This window comes from Cervus canadensis, chromosome 6, assembly GCF_019320065.1.
Source record: "Cervus canadensis isolate Bull #8, Minnesota chromosome 6, ASM1932006v1, whole genome shotgun sequence".
NCBI classification, from domain to species: Eukaryota; Metazoa; Chordata; class Mammalia; order Artiodactyla; family Cervidae; genus Cervus; species Cervus canadensis.
The window spans coordinates 9,437,775-9,450,718 of NC_057391.1; the positions used below are offsets into that span (position 1 = coordinate 9,437,775).

At 38.9% G+C, this 12,944-nt stretch overlaps 1 protein-coding gene across 2 annotated transcripts in view; it reads left to right on the forward strand.

Annotated features, from left to right (window-relative positions):
- The window catches only part of JMY (junction mediating and regulatory protein, p53 cofactor), a 73,147-nt gene that overhangs the window by 21,669 nt on the left and 38,534 nt on the right, over positions 1 to 12,944 (forward strand). For both annotated transcript variants that reach the window (XM_043470748.1, XM_043470749.1), the window contains exon 2: positions 4,051 to 4,224. In XM_043470748.1, coding sequence (XP_043326683.1) covers positions 4,051 to 4,224 — 174 coding nt within the window. The remainder of the gene's footprint in view (positions 1 to 4,050; positions 4,225 to 12,944) is intronic.

Below are 12,944 nucleotides of genomic sequence, written 5' to 3' on the forward strand. Positions count from 1 at the left end.
TGATTTTTCAAGTTATTCTAAATTGGACTGTAAATTGCCAGTTTGTAAATTAATAGAATTCTGTCAGAAGAACTGGAATATCTTCATTATGATTTCATCATTTCTTTGCAGTAGTAAAAGGCCAAATTATAATTTTTAAAAAAACAAGCAAACATATCAGAATGAAAACAGTCAATTTGATTATTTTAATGGCAATTGCTTTTATTTTTTATTTGTTCAATATTTTTTGTTTATTCTTACTTATTAAATGTATTTGTGGGGAGTGGGGGGATTGCTTTTAAACATTCAGTTTCATTGAATGGCTCATGTGTTGGAGATAAGATCTGGCCAGTGCTGGAGAGAATGCCAGACTGACTGTGTCTCTTCAGACCTGTCTTCTAAAGATGAAGATCATTCTGTGGTTGGCTTCAGTAGTAACTGTTTTTTAGAATAGCTAAAAATGCTTTAATATGGAACTGAACCATGAGAAATGGGAATTTTGCCTTAATTTTGGTCTGAGTAGTGCTAATTGAGCTAAAATAAAATAATAGTTAAACAGTGAGAGAGTGAGGGAAAAATGATTTTAGATACAAGAAAAAATGTTACATAATTCTTACAGTTTTCAATTTGAAGATGCGCTACATAATTTGTGTGATTTACTGAGACTTTTATCTCACATTATAGTTAATGTGGGGGCTTCTCTGGTGGCTCAGACAGTAAAGAATCTGCCTGCAATGCCGGAGACCTGATTTCGCTTGTTGGGTTGGGAAGATCCTCTGGAGGAGGGCATGGCAACTCACTCCAGTATTCTTGCCTGGAAAATCCCCACGGACAGTGAAGCCTGGTGGGCTCCCGTCCATGGGGTCGCAGAGTCGGACACGACTGAGCGAAGCACACATAGTCAGTGTGGGCATAAATAAGGTGTTTACTGAAGCAGTGCTTCTCAAACTTTCCTGTGCATACTCATCACTCATTCTGATTCTGTGGGTCTGGAGTGGGCCCTGAGGTTCTTTATTTCTAACCAGTTTTCAGATGCTGCTGGTCCCAGACCATGCTTCAAGTAACCAGGTACTAAATGACCATCACTTTGATATGGTTTTCTAGATACGTTGAACTATGTAAACTAAATGTTAAACAGATCCTCTTGATCAAATGCATCATTCTTTTTTTTTTTCTATTCCATAGATGGTTTCCCTGCTTATTAGAAATGCTGCGTTTACTGACTCAGTGTGGTGTCCTGCTTACTAGTGCATATACTGTACCTCAAGGAGCATGATGACACTCTGCCACCCTCTTCCTCCCATCCAAATTTCAAATCTGTGACACTTCTTTTCATCTAATTTCTTAAGACTGGGTTGTTCTTCACCTCTAGGTGGTGTTCTGCACCTGTCTTCACTTCCCATCTTTCAAGATCCACTTCAAATCCTAGCTTTAGGACATCTGTTTCAGCTGCTTTAGCCCACTCTGAACCATCTTTTCTCTAAACTTTTAGTGTCTTTTACAATCAGTATTTTACTTCTGTCTCTTGGTTTGTTTTCCTAGTTAGATTGTAGACCAATTAAAGTGAAGGTGTAGCTTGGGGACATTTTGCCTTCCCTTTATGACCTCTCTTCATGGAAAAGTAAAAAACAGCTTGGACACTGTCTCTGAATCTGTAAACTTTGCTCTAAAAACCTGTTTCTATTTCTGTGTTCTTTGTATCAGTGAAGACCAAAGATCTTAGAGTCAAGGGGAAATCCAGTCTTTTAACAAGTCCAGTTGCTTTTATATTTTAAGCATTTCATGAATCCATGCTTTTCTCTTCCTCCAGTCTAAGCTTAAGAGCAGCTTTCATGGACCAACCTAGGAGACTATGAACTAACCTGTCTGCATCCACTCTGTTGCCCCTTGCAGTCCGTTCTCACCACTGTAGTATAACTCCAGTCTATCATGTATGTTAGTGTCTCCAGAATTGTCTTTCATATGTTGTCTTTTTCTGTTTACTCCAATTTACAAACCTTATTTTACGGTATCTAGGGACAAGTCACTATGTTTTTCTGACCCAGTCTTTCCTTTACATTTTGCCTGAAAGAAAGTGAAAGTGAGACTCTTTGCGACCCTGTGGACTATACAGTCCATGGAATTCTCCAGGCCAGAATACTGGAGTTGGTAGCCGTTCCCTTCTCTAGGGCATCTTCCCAACCCAGGAATCGAACCCAGGTCTCCTGCATTGCAGGTGGATTCTTTACCAGCTCAGCCACCAGGGAAGCCCCACTTTGCCTAATTAGTCCCTTTTTACCTTCAGAATACAAGTCAAGATTCCTTTACTTGGGAAAGTATTCCTTAATGCTTCCCTGGAACCAGAGAGATTTTTGAAGGAAAAACAAAGCAAATCAACAAACCTTTGATGGCATCTCTTTGCTTTCAGCATAAAGCAAGATCGGCACTTGGTCAGGCCTTCTGTCTACATCTGTGTGTTATCAGCTGTTAAAATCACTGATGTTTGAATTAATTCTAGTAGGCCTCTATTAAAAACAAACAGCCAACAAAACCAGCCTACCAAAAACTGCTTGTTAACAAAGCAGAAAGACATTGATTGGTCTGATCACTTTAAAACACTAGAACTTAATAGGGGTGAAAATCAGTGTTAATTGGATATTATGGATTTATTTTTAATGATTTTTTGTTTTATTTAAAAAAAGCATGCATACAGTGAAGTATAAAAGTATGTCTTTAAATAGGTTTGTTATCATTTAAAAGTTAATACATTTTGTTTTATCACACTCAGGTTTACAGAAAAGTATTGTGTTTTTACGTTACATCTAATAAGTCATCAAACCTAAGGTTACCTAGATTTTGTCCTGTGTTATTTTCTAAGAGTTTTATAATTTTGTATCTTACATTTAGATCTGTGGTCCATTTTAAATGAATTTTTGTGAAAAGTTTAAGGTCTGTAGATTTCTTTTTCTTTCTTTCATACATGGATATCCATTTGTTTCAATACCATTTGTTGGAAAGACTGACCTCTTCATTGAATTGTCTTTGCTCTTTTGTCAAAAGACTGCTTGACTGTTTGTGTGTGGGTTTGCTTTTAGATTCTTCCGTTGATCTCTTCTTTTACCAGTGTTACACTGTCTTGATTACTGTATCTTTTTTGGGGGGGCCACTTTTTTTTAATTGAAGGATAATTGCTTTACAGAATTTTGTGGTTTTCTGTCAGACATCAACAAGAATCAGCCATAGGTACACCCATGTCCTCTCCCTCCTGAACTTCCCTCCCCATTCCACCCTTCTAGATTGTCACAGAGTCGCTGTTTAAGTTCCCTGAGTCCTACAACAAATTCCCATTGGCTAGCTATTTTACATCTCACCCTTGCCCCCCTTCCCTGCCCCCGTGTCCATAGCTCTGTTCTCCACCTCTGTTTCTCCATTGCTGCCCTGAAAATAAATTCATCAGTACCGTTTTTCTAGATTCCATATATATGTGTCAGTATACCTTATTTGTATTTCTCATTCTGACTGACTTCACTCTGTATGATAGGCTCTAGGTTTAGTAACTAGTGAAGTTGAATGGAGCGTGTCAGTCTCCTAACTTTGTCGGTATTGTTCTATAGGTATTTTCTTGAAGAGACCTCTAGGCTTTCCCTTTCTATTGTTTTCCTCTATTTCTTTGCATGGTGACCAAAGCCATCCCCAAGGAAAAGAAATGCAACAAGGCAAAATGGTTGTCTGAGGAGGCCTTAGATAAATGATGGGGAAAAAAATTTATGTAAATATGGAGAAAGCTACTAGATGCTGGAAAAACTTTTTAGAGTTAAGGGTAGGCAGATAGCGTGGAATTCCAGAATACCAGAATATGCAGAGAACCGGAATAACCTGGAGACATAGTTAGAAAACGATGTGTCAGGCAGTGGTCTTGTAGTAAAACACGTGAGGCATGGAGATGAGTGACGCAAGCGATCAATGCAAGCGATCATCCTCTCTTAATTCCGCATTTCAGGGTCCCAAAGTCCTGAGATGATAGCGGGTTTGCAAAAGTTTACAGGCTATTCCAGTTGGATTTCTTTGTGGTGAAACTTTCTTGTTCCACAGCTCCTGGATAAGCACAAGAATACGGAGAGCATGGTAGAGCTTCTGGACTTGTATCAGATGGAGGACGAAGCCTACAGCAGCCTTGCGGAAGCCACAACTGAACTCTATCAGTATTTACTGCAGCCATTCCGAGACATGCGAGAACTTGCTATGCTACGAAGACAGCAGATCAAGGTATTTTTTTTTTAAAACCTAAAATGCAGCCTACCTATTTCGTAGTTCTCAGTCTGGCTGGCTATGCATTTTAATTATTAGAGGAGCTTTTATAAATGTAGATATCTGGTCCATTGTTCCCAAAGATGCTAGTTTGGTAGTTTTGTGTTACACAGAGCCTGAATACCTCATTTTAAAAGCATCTGAAAAGGTGACTCTGCTGAATAGGAAGGGTTGAGAGGACCTTGTCTAGTCTAGTCCTAGACTTCTTTAGCAGGAGTTTTGGGAACATATGTTTTGGGAGGACCTCTTTAAAAGTTATATGGCTTTAATGGTAGAGCTTTAAACTTCATGACATTTGATTTTTGTGTGTAAAGTAATACTACATTTTTTGAGGTGAGTGTTAGGGGTTTGGTTTTATAGCTGACCTAAAATCAGTGTTGCTGTTTAATTGACATGAAAATATTGCTGAACTAGGATATTAAAATTTTTTTTGCATAATGGGTTAATTTTGAGCATTATTTAATAAATTTATATGTGAGAAATTACTAATTATTCTGAGAACCTTATGCTTGGGGGCAAGAATGAGTGTATATTTGAAAAAATACAATGTAAAGCATGTCTGTGTGTCTTTTTTCCTTTAATGAATCAACATGGAGCCATACAGACCATCACATAATTGGTATGTTCTTCTTTATTAATAATTTTGAAAAATATGGGCATTTTGAAAAAAAAAATGGCAGTTTTACCGTAAAACTTGGCATTTTGGCTAAAGTGATAAATAGTAACTAAGAATTTTTAGGCACTACAGTTTCCTTCAATTTTTAAAAATGAGCTGTAGAATTTTTGCCCATTGAAAACTTGACTGGAAGGCCAGGGATGAACTAGAAGACATGGAGGCCCCATCTTCTTCTAAACTAGGTTGCAGTGTAGAGCAGACATAATCTATACAGCTTAACATTGACTATCAGAGTCTATGTGAATTTTTGCTTTCATATTAATTATTATTATATCATGGTTTGTATAGGAGAAGGCAGTGGCACCCCACTCCAGTATTCTTGCTTGGAAAATCCCATGGACAGAGGGGCCTGGGGGGCTGCAGTCCATGGGGTCGCTAAGAGTTGGACACGACTGAGCCACTTCACTTTCACTTTTCACTTTCATGCATTGGAGAAGGAAATGGCAACCCACTCCAGTGTTCTTGCCTGGAGAATCCCAGGGACAGAGGAGCCTGGTGGGCTGCCGTCTATGGGGTCGCACAGAGTCGGACACGACTGAAGCGACTTAGCAGCAGCAGCAGCAGCAGTATGATTTATGCTGAGTATTAACATTAGCAAATTGATTGAACCGCCATGTCAGACTGTACTGTCCGCTAGCATCACTTACTACTTCATTTTTTTCTCCTGGGAAGAAGAATATAGGTGAGGAGGAACTGGCAATATATTTTTTAAACTGGTAATATTTTCAGAGGTAAAAATGGTATTTTACTGTGTTGGTCCTCTGATGCCTCTCAACTATAATGATGAGCTAGAAAGAGAACAGGAACAAATTTGTGCCAAAAATTCAACTACTTAGATGAAATGGACACATTTCTTACAGAAATGCAAATAGTCAAAATAGGTTCAAAGGAAAATAGAAAAAATTTACTAGCTTGATATTAACAAAGTTGAATTCATAATTTAAAACCTTGAGGTAAGCATTATCCAAATCAAATGACATTATAGAGAAAAAGAAAACTACAGATAAATATCCCTTATGAATGTAGATATAATAATCTTTAATGTAGTATTGAAAAATAGGATTCAGTAATATACCATAACCAGGATTTATCTCAGAAAGACAAGATCGGTTTAACATTACAAAAAGTAACCAATGTAACTCACAATATTATCAATAAAGAAAAAAAATCAGTGTCTGTGGGTGCATAAATACATTTGATAAAGTTCATTGCCCATCCATGGTAAGATTTCAGCAAAGTAGGCAGAGAAGGGAACTTCCTTGACCTGACAAAAGTGAAAGTGTTAATCACTCAGTGGTGTCCTACTCTTTGCCCGCCAGGCTCCTCTGTCCATGGAATTCTCCAGGCAAGAATACTGGAGTAGGGAGCCATTCCCTTCTCCAGGGGATGGATCTTCCTGACCTGGGGATCAAGTTTGGGTCTCTTGCATTGCAGGCAGATTCTTTACTGTCTGAGCTACCAGGGAAGCCCATCCTTGACCCAATAAAGGATATTATGTAGAGCTCATTTAACATCATACGTGATGATGAATGATTGAATTCTTCCCCCACTAAGATTGGTAACAAGACAAAATTGTCTGCTCTCACAATTTTTTTTCACTATCTCTCTGGCATTGGGGAAAAAAGTAAAGCTTTTTGTAATTCATAGATTATGTGATCACATGTGAAAAATAAGAATCTAAAAAAGCTACTGGAAGTAATCTGTAAGTTTAGTTACAAGGTCAATATTTAAAAATTCAGTTGTATTTTCTGTCTTCTAGAAATCAAACTGAAATAGAAATTTTTAAAAATGCTTGAAATGTTTAAAGATAAATTTTATAAAATCATTTAAAGGACTGTGTACTGAGAAATTATAAAATTTTGCTGAGAGAACTTAAAGCATACCTAAATAAATGGGAGATAGACCATGGTAATAGATTGGAAGAAAATCTATTAACAGTAGTCAATAATGTTCACATGTCAGCTCTCAGTGGATCTGTAGATGCAAATTAAAATTCCAGTAGGGTGGTTACATAGTCAATTAGTTTTTCACAAAGGTACCAAAGCAATTCAGTAGGGGGAAAGAATAGTCTTATCAATAAATGTTGTGAGAACTGGATATCTATATAGAAAAAATGAACCCTAGTCTTCCTTATGTTACACCATATACAAAAATTAATTTGAATATATCTTAGACCAAAACATAAAGCTTAGAGTATAAAACTTTTATACGCAAACTGTGAAAGGTTTTACAGTCTTTGGGAAGGAAAGGCAAATATTTTTTTAGATAACAATGCAGAAAACTTGAGCCAAAAACTAATAAAAAGAATGATAAAAAAAAAAAAAGAATGATAAATTGGACTTCACTAAAACTAAATATTTTACTATTTGAAAGATTAAGAAAATGAGAAGGCACGCCATACACTAAGACAAAATAACTTGTAATATCAATATATCTGAGAAAGGAACTGTGCAACTCAGTAAGATAAAACCCCCAAATTTTCAATATGAGCTAAATATTTAAAAGGAAACAATGAAATGACCAATAATCACATACAGAGATGCCCAACACACTCACCTAGGAAATACAGATTGATACCAGAGGACGATATTGTACATACTCACCTAGGAAATAGAGATCGATACCAGAGTGCAACACTGTTACACATTCAGCTAGGAAATAACAGATCGATACCAGAGTGCAACACTGTTACACACTCACCTAGGAAATAGAGATCGATACCAGAGTGCGACACTGTACACACTCACCTAGGAAATAGAGACCGATACCAGAGTGCGACACTGTACACACTCACCTAGGAAATAGAGACCGATACCAGAGTGCGACACTGTACACACTCACCTAGGAAATAGAGACCGATACCAGAGTGCGACACTGTACACACTCACCTAGGAAATAGAGATCGATACCAGAGTGCGACACTGTTAAACACTCAGCTAGGAAATAGCGATTGATACCAGAGTGCGACACTGTACACACTCACCTAGGAAATAGAGACCGATACCAGAGTGCGACACTGTACACACTCACCTAGGAAATAGAGACCGATACCAGAGTGCGACACTGTACACACTCACCTAGGAAATAGAGACCGATACCAGAGTGCGACACTGTACACACTCACCTAGGAAATAGAGATCGATACCAGAGTGCGACACTGTTAAACACTCAGCTAGGAAATAGCGATTGATACCAGAGTGCGACACTGTACACACTCACCTAGGAAATAGAGATCGATACCAGAGTGTGACACTGTACACACTCACCTAGGAAATAGAGATCGATACCAGAGTGTGACACTGTACACACTCACCTAGGAAATAGAGATCTATACCAGAGTGCGACACTGTACACACTCACCTAGGAAACAGAGATCGATACCAGAGTGCGACAGTGTTACACACTGATTATTCAAGTGAGTGTAATGAAATATTTGGCCCTCCCAAATGGTAATGAGGATGTAGAGTAACTGGAATATTCATACATTCTAATAGGATTTTAAAGTGGTACAGCCACTTGGGAAAACTGCTTGACAATTTCTTCAAAAATTAAACGTATACAGTTGATCTTTGAACAGCCCTTGGGTGTGGTTCCTGTACCTGCCATTTATACCAGAATTCTCAGGTGTTTAATGGCAAAATAGCTTTCCAGATCCATGGTTCCCCATCTGTGGATTCAACAACAGCAGATCTTATAGCACTGTAATATTTGTCGGGGAAAAAAATCTGCATAGAAGTGGACTCAGGCAGTTCAAACCTGTGTTGTTCAAGAGTCAGCTGTACATATCTTACAACTCAGCTGTTTGTCTCCTAGTTACTTATGCAAGAGAAATGAAAACATCTGTTCACAAAAGAAAAAACTTGCCAGTGTTTGTGCCGACTGGATTCCCAGTAGCCCCAAACTGGAACAGCTCAAATAACCATCAATAGGTGAATGAGTAAATAAAATGTGGTATATCCATATGATAGAATAATATTCGACAATACAAAAGGTAGTCTTCCCTGGAGGCTCCGTGGTAAAGAATCCACCTGCCAATGCAGGAGACCCAGGTTAAATCCCTGGGTCGGGAAGGTCACCTGGAGAAGGAAATGGCAACCCTCTCCAGTATTCTTACCTAGAAAATTCCATGGACAGAGGAGCCTGGCGGGTTACAGCTCATGGGTTCACAGAGTCAGACGTGACTTAACAGCTAAACAACACAAGACACAGCAGCATAGACACGCCTCAGAGTCGTGCTGAGTTGAAGAAGCCAGATACAAGAGAGTATATGCTGCGTGAAGGGATGGATGGCACAATGGTATTGGAATATTTTGGAGGTGACAAATGTTTTGTATCATGATTGTAGTGGTTGTTTCTTGGGTTTATAGCAATCAAAACTCATCGAGTCACATACTTTAGATGGCTTGATTCACTTGATTTTATGTAAATTAATTAAGTCCTGATTAAACAGCTTAGAAACAGTTGTGCTGAGCGAAAGATGCCAGACACAGAGTATAAACTACGCCTCCATTTACATGGAATTCTAGAAAATTGTTCTGAAGAGTTGTTGCCTGTGGTGGGGCCAGGGAGATTCTCTGAGAGGAAGCAGATGTAACAGAATCCTTTGGAGAGATTGATGTGCTTTAAATCTTGATTATGGTAGCTGTTATCGTGGCTATAAAACTTTGTCAAAATTTATGTTTAAAACATGGGTACATTTTGTTGTATATAAATTATAACTCAGGTGATTTTTAAAAAGAGGAATGAGCAAAATGTACAGGTTTATGTAGAGACAAGATGAGGCGATCAGCATAGCCTGAAGACATATGGTAAAAGAGGGATTAGTGAGCGTCACTATTGAAGAATAAGAATTCAGTAGGAAGTGAGTACATATGTTTGTATTAGAGATTGGAATTGAGAATATTCCATATATATAAAAATAGGAATGGTATAATAAACAGGCATAGTACTTGGATTTTTAGACACAGTAAATTATTCAAACCTTAGTGAGTCACCAACCCAGCACCATCTGTGGAGGCCAGTAAGTGGCATGGCTGGGACTGAAACACATTTGACTGCAAAGCCTCTTCTATTAGTTTTTCCACAGGGTATGAATTGTTTCGTATGCCTCCTAAGGATTTGTAGGAGAGAAGGTATGGTCAGGACCTAGAAAGCTGTATCATCCTATGGAATTTGACCTTTATTCTTTAGCCTCATCCCTTTCAGAAGCTCCCAGACTTTAATGTACTGATTCATTAACATGTGAAAAATGTGCCCCCCCCCCCCCCCCCGCCCCGACTGGGAGCATCAGTATCACTTCAAACCTTGTTAGAAACAAAAATTCTTAGGCCTTACTTCAGATACCCTTAACCGAAACTAGGGAAGAGCTCAGCCATCTTTGTTGTAACAAGTCTTCCCGGTCAGTATGACACGCTGTAAAGTTGAGAACCACACGTCTAATAGAATCTGAAACAGCTGAGGTGTGGAGCGCACTAAATTGTAAGATACATTCACTTTGGGCCTCAGTTTTCTCATCCATAAAACAGAAATTAAACGAGATGATCCTTGGGGAATTCCCTGGTGGTCCAGTGACTAGGACTGTTCACTGCTGGGGGCCAGGGTTTGATCCCTAGTTGGGGAGCTAAGATCACATAAGCCATACAGCACGCCCCCCACCCCAAAAGAGAGGGAAGCTTAAATAAATAAGTAAAAGTAAATAAACTAGATGATCCTCTCTAGATTTTTAAACCCGATGTCTTAATGAGTCACAGTGAGTTCACCTACTGATAGTCTTCCTGGATTAACCATAAGCACTTCAAACACATTGTCCAACTTATTTTTAATAACTTGCTGAAAGTACATAAGTTAAAAACTAGAAGGCACCCTCAGCTTTTTCCTCCCCTTTGCAGCCAGTCATATCATTTTGCAATTGGACTATTTTCTGGTTGTAATTCGAATATACTCTTCGTCCTCCACCCCTCCCCTCCCCCAGGGAAATCTGTAGGTGTCTTTGTGTGAAATAGAAAAAGCCCATCTCCACACTATTCGAGCAGACAAGCGGGCGTGTGCAGCAGTACAGATGGCTTGGCCACCCCCTGGTTTTGTGCAGCAGGCGGTTTTTACATCACTGGACCACTGTATACTCTGCTGTGTACATTGTGAAATAGATAGTGCTTGTTTTTGTTGTTCAGTTGGTAAGTTGTGTCCAACTCTTTGTGACCCCATGGAGCCCACCAGAATCTGTCCATGGGATTCTCAGGCAAGAGTACTGGAGTTGGTTGCCTTTCTTCTCCAGGATATCTTCCCAACCCAGGTATCGAATCCACATCTCCTGCTTGTCAGGAGGGTTCCTTACCACTGGGCCACCTGGGAAGCCCCACTAATACATTATATGTATGCACTATACATATAGTGCTTACCACTGTACATTAAGATACTTATCTCTCACCTGAACTATTTATTGATTTCCTTATCTTTAGATGCCTTTTACCTTCAAAAATGCATCATTTCATACTCTTTCCTGAGGATATTACATTTAACATTTACTTTGAATGTAAAAATGCATGAAATACATGATGCCGAATCTAATTATATCATCCTGTTAATCAGGAGTCATATAACTCCTGGGCCTGGAAAATTCGCATTAAGATCACCACTACATCAGTATATTCACAAGTTTATCTGCATTTGTTTTACCCAAGAATCAGAGTGCTTTTTTAAAAATTACTATCTCAACAATAGAAGATACTTAAGTGTTTCATATAAAACCCAGTATCCAAGCTAGTGATGTACTTTATAATAAGTAATTCCTTGCCAAGAAATCTGTTTATAAACTAGTCTCACTATCCTAGCTACCTAAACCGACACATACTTTTTTCCATGTTAATAACAGACACTGTTTTCTTTCTGGCCCTGAAATTGACAACAGAGGAGTCACTGTTTTTAGCACACGACCCAGCTGACCAGTGCTGTACCTCTTCAGATTCGCCAAGTTAGGAAAAGAACTCAGTATCCTAGCTTAACTTCGGTACAATAAACTATAATCACATTTTTAAACAGTAGGCTGTAGTGTTAGCTACTGAGTTTTAGAATCAGTTGAAAAACCAGCATTTAAAAACATAGCATGTTTCTCTTCTGTGTATTTGGGTATATATGTGCGATGAAGGTAAAGATAATCCAGCAACAAAGTACAGGTTATCGCCAAATACCAGATTTTTCCTATTTTTTTATTTCTCATTTCTGTACAGTGTTTAACTATGCAAGTGAAAGTTTCTGTCTTCATGATCTGAGTTAAGATTTTTGAATGATGAGCACTGCTCGTTCTGTTTATTACATTTTCTGTTCCATAGTTGTGTTTGTTGGGATCAAACCAGTTATTTCAACAGAGAACCATATGTATGGTTCTATAAAGAACCACAAGGCAGCTCTCAGGTACCAGAGTTAATTGCAGAAATGGCCACCACTCCTAGGAGTGGGGGTTACAAAGGGAAAAGGTGGAAGGATAGGCCCTATGAAGCTGACCTCTGAGGAAGAAGACACTGCTGTTTGTGCCAGTGTGACTGATGGCAGTGGAGAGAACCAGCTCCCTGGGGATAAAGCACTGATGGACTGGTGCTGCTTTGTCTTGGGCACACACAGTGAGGCCAGTTCTGCAGAGATTTAAAAAACTGCAGGCTCGTTTCTGTTAACTTCTTGAAGAAGGTACTGGGTGCTGGGATTAAAGAGCGAGACTGGAATGATGAACACAGGAACAGCAAACAGGAAAAGCCAAGTGACACAGATAGGAAGACGCAAGGTGCCTCTTTCCTTCAACTCTGAAATCTCCTCCAGCCCTTCCTCCTGGCAAAGGCTGAATGTGGTTTCAGAGCCCGAATCCTAGCATCACAAGGCAGAATGTTGAACTTGGAGGTGATAGAATCCAAATACATTTTGACTTTCAAAGTCAAGGAAAATCTGTAGCTAAGCTAAATTACAGTCTTAGGTATAATAAACAGATGGAGTTTAGTCATGTCATTGAAAGGGA